Source organism: Manduca sexta, chromosome 25 (assembly GCF_014839805.1).
Source record: "Manduca sexta isolate Smith_Timp_Sample1 chromosome 25, JHU_Msex_v1.0, whole genome shotgun sequence".
In the NCBI taxonomy this organism is placed as follows: Eukaryota; Metazoa; Arthropoda; class Insecta; order Lepidoptera; family Sphingidae; genus Manduca; species Manduca sexta.
This window is the reverse complement of record NC_051139.1, coordinates 9,236,481-9,250,539: the sequence shown is the minus strand read 5'-3', so window position 1 is coordinate 9,250,539 and position 14,059 is coordinate 9,236,481. Positions and strand designations below refer to the sequence as shown.

Here is a 14,059-nt window from a genome sequence, read left to right as displayed (position 1 = left end):
TCTGCGTTTTAGAAGCTAAAAATTTTATTCATTTGTAAATGCCCAGAAATCGTACATGGTACACCTATCGAACAGGTCTTATGTTTTAATACCTGACGATAGTCCTACTAATATTATAAATGCGAAAGTTTGTGAGGTAGGATGTATGTATGTATATGTTTACTCCTTTATCACGAAAAAACTACTTAACGGATTTGGATGAAACTTTACAGTAATATTGGTTATCAAAGTAACACATAGGTTACAATTTATAATGATTTTGTGTAACGTAGTCATAATATAACGATACATATCAAATAAGGCGGAAAAAAAATGTATTACGGAAGAATGATTTCTAATTTATTTCATATCAGTTTTTATCTTTGTAAAGCTTACTCGACGCGGCTACTGACTTGTATCGAGATAGCACAAAAGCATTGGCACATATCCTCGGATGTGACTATGCTAACGTTTTGTCTAATAATAATGCCAAGCACTCATTTTTTATTTATTTTAGAGGACTGTAAACCATAGAGTGGCTAGACCCTCGAAGCTACCACCTAAGCAGTCGTTTTTGCAGTGTGGATACCTTATTTCTTATCTAACTAATATTATAAAAGCGAAACATTGTCAAAGTATTTGGATGTTTGTTAGATTTAAACTCAGAAACAGCTGTACGAATTTGTATGAAATTTGGCACAAAGTAGACCGTATCCTGGATTAACAATTAGGGTACTTTCTATCGCGGTAATTTGCTACCTTATGGAGAAATGGAATTTTTTATCAAATTGAATCGCTCGATGACGATTGAAAAAATAAAATCGCAGGGAATCTCGCAGAGGTTATCTGGAGCAGACACTTTGGAACCCATGATGTGATAAAGGGCGACGCTAGTACCATATTGGGCACAAATTTCAGATTCCAGGCTGATACTGATTACTGAGTAGAAAAACCCAATATCACTTTGACCTGCCCGAGATAAACTCGAGACCTCAGTCGCAGTCGTATTCTAATACTACTACGCCACTGAAGCATTCAAGTTGTCAGTACTGATCAGTCAGTAGCTCTATATTTTTTTTAAATTCGGCACTTGCCCCCCTTCTCCCTCCAAATTCACACAAAGGCCTACTAAGGTCAATTAATAATTTTGCATCAGTAACCTATAGTAAATGCACGATATGACTGTCTTAGCAAATCAAGGTATATGTAATAAAGTCATTTTTTCCACTTGGTTACCTGCGCAAACCTTTCATATGAGTAATATTATTTATTTATGTTAAAAAAACGGTTATTACGTACTATAGAAAATTTCCCCCTTCTCCATTGCTATTTATTAAATAATTTATATCGATTACAATAACATAATAAGTGATCATTTTTATAAATATTATATAATACTTTTCTATAAAAAAAACATAAATATCGATGAAATATCCCGCTTTAGATGTTCCTACCGTGTATAAAATGTTTCCTATACTACTATATATATAAAATACAGGGTTCAATAAGACAAACGAGAGTATTTAGTATTATGATTATATTTTTATGAACAATACAGGTAGTATAAGCTATTGACTTGATAATATTTCACGTTAGTTAAATATAAAAATATGCACAATTACATATATGAAAATTCATTACTGAACATATTCAAGAAAATCATAATCATATTTACATGAAAACAACCAAAAGTAAAGAATAACCATATTATACAGTAAATTTGAAATGTACGTTAAATTATTTTTTATTAACTGTCTCATAAGGTCGTTACAAATTATTTGTATTATGAAAAATTAAAACTAACTCTGAATAACTTCCAATATAACTTTTTTTGGCACGACAATAACACATTAATAAGACCTGGCCAATGACCTCTATTATAAGACAGTTAAGAAAAAACTACTAATTAGCTGCAACTATTTCTCGACTATGCAATCCTGTTAATCTATCAGTCCATTGTCAAATTTGATTAACATCTATACCTGCTTGCTCTTAACTCACAAACCATATCATTCCACATCTAAACAACTAAAACATCTAGGAGCTTATATTAAATACTTAAAACTTACACGTAGTAACCTTATTTACATCGCTTTTTAAGCGGCACATTAAATTTAACCAGATAAATAAAAAAGTGCATGTGTCGATGTTACCCACACCTAAATAATGGCACTTAACAATTTTGACACCTTTAAGTACAAACCCTATAGGTTGTAGACATCGTAACTTTGCTGTTTAGACTAGTTTAATCGAATCAAATTAATAAATTAACAATTAATATAAAGTAAAACGCAGTCTTACAATCTTATTCGAAAAGAAATTATTATATTATTTAGATATATCGACACCGACATATTGAATCGTAAAAATAACTCACTTTAACCTTAACATAGATCAATTGTTAATAAAGCATTAACAATATTGCGTGAACTTACGGAAAATTGCTAAATACACATGAAAAGCGAATAAGTATAAACAATCTGAAATTATTATTATTCTGAATGAACCATAACTATCTGAAAGAAAATAAAGGACGTTTGATGTGATGGATTAATGGCTTTAGTCCTTAGGGTTTTTAAGTACCAGACACACGGGTCCCGCTGGCAAGGCTTTGAGAGCTGCCCAAGCCTGCGTGCGAGTGAAGCCCTCCATACTCTGACCTCCTGCTGAGAGAAGCTCAGCACCGACTAGAACACGACCGCTTTGCGCTGCCGCTCCTCCTGTAAAAGTTCATTCAAATGCTGTCAAAACAAACCAAAGAATACAAAGAATGTTTTTACTTTATATTTGTTTGAATAATTATGAGTGTTTTGCTTTGAGAGTGATGCCACTTAGAAAAGAAGGAGATTTTTGCATTTTGAAAATCTTATTAGCTCAGTACAAACAAAGAAAAGTTATTTACGTTATATTACTAATCACAGTATATGAGTATATATTAACTTTACAAATATAGTATTAAAATAACATAATATTATTATCTACTTGAAAATGAAATGTTACACTATTGGGCTTGGCCTCTTCTGGTCGACCATACTAGTCTACTGCGAATTAGGGTACTTTAATACTCCTTCAAAGTTAGTAACTCTTAAGCATGCAGGTTTCTTTAAACACGAAGTTGAAATAGTTACATTAAGTGTCTATTGCCTCCCTTGTCACAAATTAAATGAGAGTACATCAAAATATTTACTGACCTGCGAAGAGCTTCTTGATGGTAAGTGGACAATCACCACGCGGCGAGTCGCGCCCCCCATCGAGGCCGAAGCCGAGTCCCGCGCCCCCGCCGGCCTTCTCCACAATCACACTCACAACAGAGCTTGCAGATTTTCCATTGTCTGGCAACACCCCTTCTCCGCATTTAAGTCGGTCATTCGACTCCGCTGTTAATAATGGAAAATGTGCGAAATAATTAAAAAGTTCTCATTATTAATTAAAATCGGTGCCTTGGTGGCTGCAGCTTAGCAGAGAGTTACAAATACCCTAAAATAATATTTTTCGATCTTTCAGGGATCGTTCTAATACAAATAACTATGTTAAGTAATGGAATAGTAAAAAATCGTAATGTTCTACAAAATAGTGGCTTGGCAATGCCACGTACAGTTCTTATTTATACAGAGAGACTTATTACTCATTGTTACTTATTTCTCGTGATCCTTTCTAAAAGTTCTATTTGGAACAGATGTTCTAACTAGAACTTATTCAAAAATTTTGTAACTTTAGTTAGAAATTAACAATATAATAATTTTAAATAGTTCTATCATTCAAGGCTTTTAAGCTCACCTTTATCAGAGCCGCAGCCTGCTTCACTTGCGATTTGTTGTATTTCGTTCTCAATTTCGATCACGACTTCCGATCGTTGTTCCTGAAATACGTATTGTTAAACTTAGTTTAATGAACTTTTTTATGTCTTGCAATATAATATTATACCTATGCTATACTTAATTATTTTTTTTAGCATTTGACTTATTGATAGATAATAATACAACGTACAATTTAAATGGGCCTAGAGATATTGAATTTTGCACACAAGTTCCTTATACAACCTAAATTGACATAAAGAAAAGATTTGTGAGAATAAATCTTATCGGGCACACGGTTAATAGTTATATGACACACCGGTAAGATACGAGAAAATCTGATTATAACCCTTAATTATAACGTTCGCCTGATGCCGCAGATTTTTTTTTTTAATATGACTCACATAATATGTAATTTCAAAGTTGCACATTCCACGCTACTCTAAATTGCATAATACGGTGCACTCTCAAACTTAGAATCACCATCAACCTAAGTACGAAGCTGGTTAGGCAATAGTATTTATGTACTACAATATTAGTAATGTTAAAATTGATGGGCTAATAAAAAATAATAGGTACCTTAAGTATAGTAACAGACTGTGCGTGTGTCAATCCTGACATAGGGTATCCATTAATACTTCGCACTTTTACGCCACGTTTAAGTCCTGCTTTAGCTGCGACACTGTCTGCCAAAACTCGGTGTACCTGAAAATATATAATTGATAAATATTGCTATATATTTTGTCTGGTGTACATGAGTGTCAATTTATGTTACTGAAAAAGTATATTATGACCAAGAAAGCAGAATATTTGCATTAGAATTGTGTAAGTAATAGGTGACTTACTGTAACGTCCTTAGCTTCACAGTCAATACCGCCAGCTAAAATAACGCCAACTCCAGATCCGGCTCCGCGTTTCAAGCGAATAATTTGTGTCGAAATTTTTATATTATCTGTCAAATTAATATCAGTTTTGTTATTAGACAACGATGATTCAATCGTTTTGTTAGACTTCGGTAAATGGTTTCCTTTAGGTATTATGGATTTACCATTACTTATTTCCAGTCTCCCGTTTTTACTTTGTAGCGGAACATCTGTTGTCTTTATATTTTTCTCATCTTTATTTATTTCTACTTTCTCGACCTTAACAATATCATTCACACTTTTGTTTGAAAGTGACTTTACTTTATTTGTAGTGAAGTCGTCCAGACCGGCCTTCTTAATTTCTTTTATTATTTTTTCTGAAATGACCTTCGGAGCGTCTTCTATTTTAGGGCTGTCTAAATTTGATTCATTTTGTTTATTATTTTTGCTAGTCGAACTGGAATTCCGTTTTAATCTCGTATTTTTATAATCAGGCTTTCGTTGCCGGACGTTGGTGTCGCTATCGCTGTCTGAATCGGTATCAGCTATTATTTTATTTCTTCGTCTGTTTTCACCTTTATTCGACACAGCGCTCACCGGTGGCGTGAGCGTAGAAAGGCGTTCAGACGATTTAAGTACTGGACTCGGAGACCCGTCGCATGACTCGTGTGAGAATTTAGTTTCTACGACAGGCGATTTCAATTTGACATCTCTTCCACTTCTACATTTTGCCGATGCTAAAATATTGCGCCTGTTTATAGTATCAATGTTGTATGCTTTCGAAACTTTTCTCTTATCAGAGTCAGCGACAGAGCTTTCAAGTGAACTGCAACTCGCTTGCGATCCAGACGTAGCTGCCGAGCCTGCGGAGGAACTCAGTGAAACGTTTGTATCAGATGACACCGAGCGACAAATGTTTCGTTTAATATATTCCTCCGGTCCTCGATCTGTTACTATACGTTTACTGGGAACCTCGGTTTTCACTAGAGAATAGGTGGAGTATTCCGTAATTTTCGGCGATAAACGTGAGTTATCCGACTCCACGTTATCCAAGGCATGCATTGGTGAGGAAGCGGACGATCTATAACTAGATTGTGTTGAGCTCATTGCCGAGTCATTATCACTATCTATGACATCTGTAGCCGTGCACGTTTTGACTTCCACATTTTTACAGTCTCGAATGTTGTTCAGAATATCTTTATAGTCTTTTTTTGGTAGAGTGGACGTATTATTTAAAGCTTTGGAAGAAAAGCTAGCCGTAATTGTACGTCCATTTGAATCCAGTGACGCCCTGGAGGCAAGAGCTGCATTCGTTTTATTGTTTAACTTACTAAATGCTTCGACTCGATCGTTAAAACTACGCTCCGGAGTGGATTCTTTTGATAAAGATGACGGCGTATATACTTGTAAGGATTTACGCTTGAAGGCAGGTGAATATTTCGGTATATTGTTAGGTAGCAAATTAACTTTCCATTTTGCATCATTTAAGGTCATAGGTTTTGTATCATTCGGCTTACTTGGTTTATAATTAGATCTATTTAAATCAGATTTTAAAAGGAATGACTTAGAAACAGGATCTTGAACTTTAATTTCTGGTAAATCTACTATAGGACCTTGTACTTCCGGTATCACTAAGCCCCGCAACTTTGACATTGATTTCTTTCTCTGTTCAATTAAATATTCCAAGTTTGATTTATGTGAAGATGTATTTGTTTTGATACTAACGCTATTGTCTTCACTAACACTGCGAGCATGATACACTTGTTGGGCAAATGAAGTATCAGGGCTGGACGGCAAAATAGTTGTGCTTCCGTAAAATAAGGGTTTGCTTTTAGCTTGAAGTGGTTTATGAATTTTTGTCAAATTATAGACTGGTGCGCTTGCTACTGTTTCAATCGCTCCAAGCACTTCAGGTCTTTCAGTATGTCTCTTATACACTTTAGGCATATCATCGAGATTATCTTGTGATTTTGTTAAACGCCTGTCCAATGAAGAAACATCAGAGTAGCTGCTCGAAAACGCAGCAGCATTCTTCCTCGCAGATGAAGCGCTTCTTGTCGGCAGAGTGCCACATTTATCAATGCGGTCAGTAGATACTGCGTGATCGTTAGAGAACATTGCAATTTTATCTTTAACACTAGCTTCACTTCTTGCATCTTGTGTCCTTGACGAGTATGAAAATCTTGAGCGCGTGCCAGTAGAGGAGTTGTGCCAGGTGTTTACAAGCCTAGGCGGCAGTCGTGTAGGCAACTCAGGTGTTTTTTCTACCGTGTCGCTGGGAGTTTCCACTCCATCCGGTGGCTGCCGCGAACATGACGGCAGGGGCGTTTCATCATTTGAGAGGTTTTTGTCGTCTGCATCGCTTTTATTTATGCGATCTGTAACAAAATTAGGTCACTTTTTATTAAGGAAAACCAGTTTGTAACCCGAGGACATTTTATGTAAAGCTTTATAAGAAATTTAAACGAACGGCTCTCCGCTGCCACTGTATATTCCTCAGGCTATTATCAACACGCAAACTCGTCTGCACGTTGTCTGAGTATCAGCTGACTTGCGCTACTTTTAAAACGATAAAGACGTAATAACAAATTTTATAATTATTTTCGTAAGTTAATAATTATTAAATTTATAAATTTACCGTCCAAACAGAACATATCCATGTTCAATCACATCCGCGTATGAATGAATTGAATAAATTTAGTTGATAAAATATGACAACTATGTGACAACACAAAGTGAATCAACCCAAGTGTCCTATTACTGTTGACCAACATACTATTAGCCAAGATGATGCGTCATGTTGGCCCATTCCATCGTAAGCACAAATACTTAGTCACTCGTGCTTGATGTAATATTACCTATTTATGTAAAATTTTACACGTAAGCATTTTGCTAGCAAGTACCTGTTCATAATTAATAACTTTTTATCAGAACTATTATATCTAGTTTAGCAAACTTGAAAATACATTGAATAACGACAAATTTTTCCTTTACTAAAATCATAAAAACATGTGTAATAAAATATGAAAAAAGTGATATTAACCTTCTTTCTCCTCTTGTATAGAGTGCAAACAACGTGAGTGTCTTATCTTAACAACACTATAAGACTTCGTATCTAGCACTATCACGTTCGGGGTGTACATATTAATTGTAACAATTTAAAAACGTGTACAGCCTGGCTGTCTGGATGATAGTTTTGAACTCAGTAATTATAATGCCCATTTCGCAGACATGGCACGCTTTACCCTTGTTTGAACAACTGTTAACGTGTTTGTAACTGAAATTCAGTTTACGTGAACAACCTTAGTGTTTTACATTAAACCTGTTAAATTTATAGTAAGACATTGAATGAATTTATTCAGTTGGGGAAATTCTATAAGGAAATGTTTTTAATAGTTTCACTTCAATAGTATATAAACAGATTTATATTATTTATTTGGCACCCGTACCCTGATGTAATAACGTTTGTAATACACATCTGTAACGAAACTCTAAAAGCAGGAACAACAGAACTCGGTAAAATTGATAATATGCGTATCGAAGGAAAATTTAATGTGATTAACAGGCAAATAAGAAATGCCTACAGCGACGTCACGTTTTAATTTTCAATTTATAACAGGAAATGACTTTTGTAACTTCCTTTCTTGTGTAATATCGCCATATGTAAAACATTATTTTTATTGTATAATGTTACAGGTTTCCTTAACCCATATGGTGACCTTTACTTTCATCTTTTAAAAGCAAATCATGAATGACACATTTTTCTACGTTTTTTTTTACAATTGTTTCTATTACAAAAGACAAAGCTATTTTATTGTTTACACATAATAAACTAAAAAAAACAATGCGTAGTCGAGATGTGACCCAACTTGTTTTAGATCACACAAAGATAAACTATCTGGATACAAACCGTGTAGTGATTTAGACCGCCGAGGTAACTTCCGTGTCTCCAACATTGTTATAAAAAACTGAAACACATTCGGTGCTATATGGCACTTGCCAATTCATAACACTACACTTTTAAAATTCGCATACAAAGTCTATTTTCACTGTAGAAATACTAACGATACGCACAAAAAATACACTGAGGTTAAGGTTTCAGTTTAATAAAAGCCACTTGTTTGCAAGGCTTCAAAACAGCATTACAGATTTGAGTAAGTCCGAAGAAAAGAAAATCGAGTTAAGAATGCGGAACGTGTCCATTAACGACCAAAATAACAGTTATTTAGCAGATAGGGCGGTGCGTGGTGCGTACGGAGTGGAGCGGCGTGGAGCGGCGCTAGCAGCGTGCGCCCACGGCGGTGTGCAGGCGGCGAGCGGCGAGCGCGGAGCCGCCGCGGCGGGGCGCGATGCACTGAATCGCGCTGGACTTGCAGAAATTTGCAGCGTCGCCGCCCTTGACGGGGGCGTTGCTCCGAGCCAGGGACGGACACCAAGCTGCGCACGCGACGCTCCCCCGCATCCCACCACCGCTCGCGCCTCATTCCTCTTGAAGGCCACTCGTAAACATCTTAACTTCATAAAATTATTAACGGTTGTCCACACAAAAACTGACCACATCGATTATAATGACCAAAGCAAATTTATTTGATACTCGTCGAACCACAGGCGCGCCGGACGCAGCCTGTGCCGTCTCTACTGCCTTTACTTTATAAGTAATGGATACCGATTGGGAGCTTGCTATTTTTAGCTAAGAAGAGCTGGAGGGCGGCGACCGCAAGCTCTAGCGTAGAACAGACGGTGCCCGCGCACCACAGATGCAGGGTCACGAGTCACGACTCAGCTTAACCTGATCGTTACGACATTTCGTTTCCAATTTCACGCACCGGTACATACGAATAAGTATGAATAACACCACATACGGTTTTCCAATCTTGAATTATATGTTTAAATATTGCGCACAAGCGGATCTCGCAATAGCGCTTTCCTTTCATATTTGCAGTGAAAGAACGAGCGGCATCGTGGAATGCGCCTTGTAGGTATAAAGGAGTGACGTCGCCACGACAACGGGAGGCTGGAATGTTGCTTATACCCTCCGCAGCCACCGCCCCTCGCAATCCGGACGCGGCCTTTAAACTGCTCCGACGTGTTTGCAGAGTTGTTTGCACATTTTTTTACATTCCCGTCCTTTTATCCCTACTTTAAGCCCCACTGTAATAGGTCTACATTTGATATACATAAATATATAAATAGAATACGTAAAGATAAAAATTTTACAATCCTATTATAACACTTATTTTTCAATTCAGAAAACACATTCACCATCTCGCACAGAGTGAATTCACATTATATACAGAAGCAAATTTTGATACCGTCGTACAAAATTTAAGTTACAGTATCTTTTTAAACGTAGGTACTCTTCTATGGAGCCGCCAAACTATGAAATGGATAAGTGAAAGAAAGTGCAATCGATTTCACTTTCAAAACTAAATTAACTTTCTCCAGTGACATGTCTTACATAATCTTTACAAAACAAGACGTTCATGACCGCAACATTCATACTATAAAGGTCTCCAAGTTAAAAACAGGAAACCAAAAGTTGTCTCCCTGCAAAATGATTCTTCTTGTTTTAAACCAACTGAAGAATTTTCTATGAAATCAACAACCTGTGAGAAAAATATATTCTCCCACGAACCATTTTTATATCATCTCTTAAATACGAGCACATAATTACTTAATTATAATCGAATCCGGTTCGTTGAGGCATTGTAAATCTTCTTTCTATAATTCAAACAAGTCCGAGTACATGAACTTCAACCAAGAGAAGCCAAGGACTTCGTAACTACTTTTTGTTTCGGTTTGTCTACACGGTGAATGGCTTGCTACGAAAATAAACGTACCTATAAGAAACACAAATAAAAACAGTTTGTTGACGGCTTGCACGAAACCTGACTCTGAGACTGAAGCCCAGTTCGAAAAGGTTCGTCATGGCATTCGCCAAACACTATAATGCTCTAGAAACCGATTCACAAAAAACGACCTAAAAGCTTTTACGCTTAAGAACGAATTACTACAATCGCTTAAATTTTTTTTTGTTACATTCTCAGTAAGAATACCAAAGCTTCCAATTTAATGGCATCCGAATCCATCGATGAAAATACTTTTTACCTTGGATGCAGCATAATATGTAGCTTAACATATAAAAGACATAAATGGATGTGACGTTTAAATGTAAATTGAATAAGTATGAATGAAATAAGCAATGGAAAGATCCTGCTTTCTTTCTTCCTTCCCTTATCCTTCATTTCTTCACAATCATAGATTTTTGTCACGATAATCTTAGTGACCTATCTACGAACTTTATTTTATATAAGTATAAACTGAATGCAACAAATACTTCGATGCTTACAACTTCATTAAAATACATTCGATGATGTCATAAAAACACGTATGGAGTCTCACAATATTGTGAATCAGTTGCGTTTTAATATAACCATATCACAATTTATCAGTTGCCGTAGTTGTATTATATTTTATTCTTTTATTGTATATTTAAAATACTAAGTTGTAATTTTCATTTCCATATATTGTGATAATGAGAACAACTACTCAATCCACGTAACTATTATGTGGGAAAAAGGGCCTATGGCAAAATATTATTAAACATATAATATTTTAAATAATATTCTTAAACTATAACTAGGTATTTTCTAGCGATATAAGTTGTATAATATGCATTTTGTAGACGATATTGCGAATCACCGCGTTTCATATCGAGCACACTTCAGAAAGACGGAATGTGCGTGTTGTACCTTTGACTAGTGCTATCGAAGATAATAACAATAAGTGTACCTCTCTTCTTAAAACCGCGTACCTACACGTTATGGTAATAAATAATATCAATATGAATATTTTGCAAAATATTTCCTTAAGCTTTTTATATTAAAACACACTTATTATTATTATTATTTAAGTATGTAATACAAGATATTTTACTTATCGCAAACGAATCAATGTAATATAGTGCTTAATTTGTATAATAAATAAAGGCGACCTAGATCTGAATTTATATTAAATTTTAATACTTAATGAATATTAATAGCTTGGTTATATTCAAACGTGGCACTCTTAAGTATTAAATTACTTAACAGTTGAAAGGTTTAGCCGTTTGATTATTACGTTTGCATTCTTGGCACAATGCAGCCCAAGCCCTGAACAGAATTACGCCATGTGCAAAGAATGGGCAGGTGCTACAAAATGGACGTCAACCGCCCGCGCAATGCACTTTCACACAGCTACTTTTCATACTTCATGTTTAAAGATTACAATAGCCATATATGCTATAGATTGAATTTCTCTCTAAGATCAACGTGAACGAATGGAACTATTGAGAAATTCGCATCAACACGATTTGCAACACATTAGTTTGGTACGTTAACCTGTCATAGCTAAAGAACGAGCTTTGGGAATGGTCGAGATTATGAATATTTCTATTGTGTTGAAATAGGTATTGTTTAAAAATGTTAATGAATGCTTGGTAAAATATGTGAAACAGATCAGTAGCGTTTTTAGATAAACTTGTTTACCTACCTAAAATACCGAAGTCGATATTGCAATATAATCTCTCCAAATCGTATTGCAAAAACAGAACATGATACGAGGTATAAAGTAACACATCTGGAACATATCTTTCCATAATTCTTGTATTTTCGCATAGTTTATATTGCGAAAATAATTTAACATATCTTTATGAAATTAATATGTCAAACGTTTGTCTGTAGAGGAATGTGTGGTAGAACCAATGAAAAAGTTAAAACTTACAACTTATACATTCGTACACTCTATAGTTAAATCAGTATTGATAAAGCGACGGCCATAATATGCTGATTGCCGAACCGAATACTGGATTATTTTTACTTCTTTGTTTCACAATGGGAAGAAATATTTCTCGTCTAGAGTTGTACAGTCAGCCATAAAAGTAGGTGAACAAATTTAAAAGTTCATAATGCTTTTACACATTAACATCAATCGAAATTTTCTTTCTCCTTTACCTAAAATAAAGTTAACTCTTTTAAGTTTATTTTAGCGAAGATGAAACTATTCTTAATACGGGCACTAAAGTTTAAAGGCGATTTATAATTTTGAATTTATTCAGCTTTTTGTGACTGTACATTTACGATTAATATGATAATAGGTATCATACGAAAGATAATTATGCAGCTTTTGGTCCGATAAAAACAGGATTTTAAATTTCTATTGTTTAATTTATCGTAAATTATAATATGATATTTAACTTGAAATATTCGTATGGATAGTTTTATGCGCCATGCGAAGCATCTAAAAAATATACAGCAGGTTAAAGTAATTAAGAAGAAACATTTCTTCAACTTATTTAACTGTGTATGATGTAAGAGTATATTTACAAACTTGTATAGGCAACTTCACCTGGATCCCACAAATCACGTTCAGATGCCTGGCGAGAAATATGTTACATATTACAAGATCAATATTACAATCATATTATAGTTATTCTTTTAAAACGTGTCTTACTAATTAGTAAGTTAAATATATTTATAACAAATTGTCACGTTTTCTTAATCAAAATTAACATTATGAGAGTAAATTCGCACATAAAGTATAAAATATGTGTCGCTATTTTCGCGAGAAGCAATTCAAGTAGCTTATCAGATAGTTTGCGGCATTCCTAGAAAAACAAAAAAACTATCGGTGCATCTAAAGTATTTAGTTATAAAACTATGTACTTGTAGGTATTCGTCTTAATTTCAATTTATTTTATTTGACATAAATCCCAAGGTTTTACTGATGGTGTACATTATGACATGCTTCGAATGGGTGCGGTAGTATGTATTTAAAAAAAAATCCGATCTATGTTCTTGGGAAGAATTAGTTAAATATTTAATGTGTCATACGTATGTTTGCGTTACAAACTGTAAAAATAGACAGTATAATAGAAGTAGATTAATAACCGCAACTGAGGAAAAAATAAATTTAATTTGTATAAAAAATCTAATTAGGTAGGTACTTATGTATTTTAACAATGAACATACCAAATACAAACTTTTATATTATACAAAGGACTGCCTCAAACACTGTATTATGTATCAGTATTTCTTGGGTTAATTTCAGGTCATTGATTTTGGAAACAATTCACTGTTCATCAGAGAAATCCTTATGTCATTCAAAACTAAGCATTCCACAATAAAAAAAATATTATAATAGATTATAATTTCGTTGTACTCTACAAGAGTCATAAATAATAAACTACTTATAATAAACTCTATTTATAATAATAAACTATTTAAGAAAAAATCTTGTTCCATACACAGAAGAACAATATGACCCCGTAGGGTTCCAAATTTCAAATGATGTTCAACACCTTCAAAATATTATAATTTAAAACGTATTTAATCTGGGAGCGTTCGAATCTATTGGGAACTTATTTCCGAGCCCTATTGCGCTGAG

At 34.6% G+C, this 14,059-nt stretch overlaps 1 protein-coding gene across 1 annotated transcript in view; it reads right to left on the bottom strand.

Moving 5' to 3' along the window:
• Nucleotides 1-1,499: 1,499 nt before the first annotated feature.
• LOC115448894 overlaps nt 1,500-14,059 on the bottom strand; it is a 33,717-nt gene continuing 21,157 nt past the window's right edge. The window contains exons 4-8 of the mRNA XM_030176540.2: nt 4,619-7,014; nt 4,353-4,478; nt 3,757-3,838; nt 3,171-3,356; nt 1,500-2,699 (exon numbers count right to left, since the gene is read on the bottom strand). Of these exons, the coding sequence (XP_030032400.1) occupies nt 2,539-2,699; nt 3,171-3,356; nt 3,757-3,838; nt 4,353-4,478; nt 4,619-7,014 (2,951 nt within the window). The 3' untranslated portion in view covers nt 1,500-2,538. The remainder of the gene's footprint in view (nt 2,700-3,170; nt 3,357-3,756; nt 3,839-4,352; nt 4,479-4,618; nt 7,015-14,059) is intronic.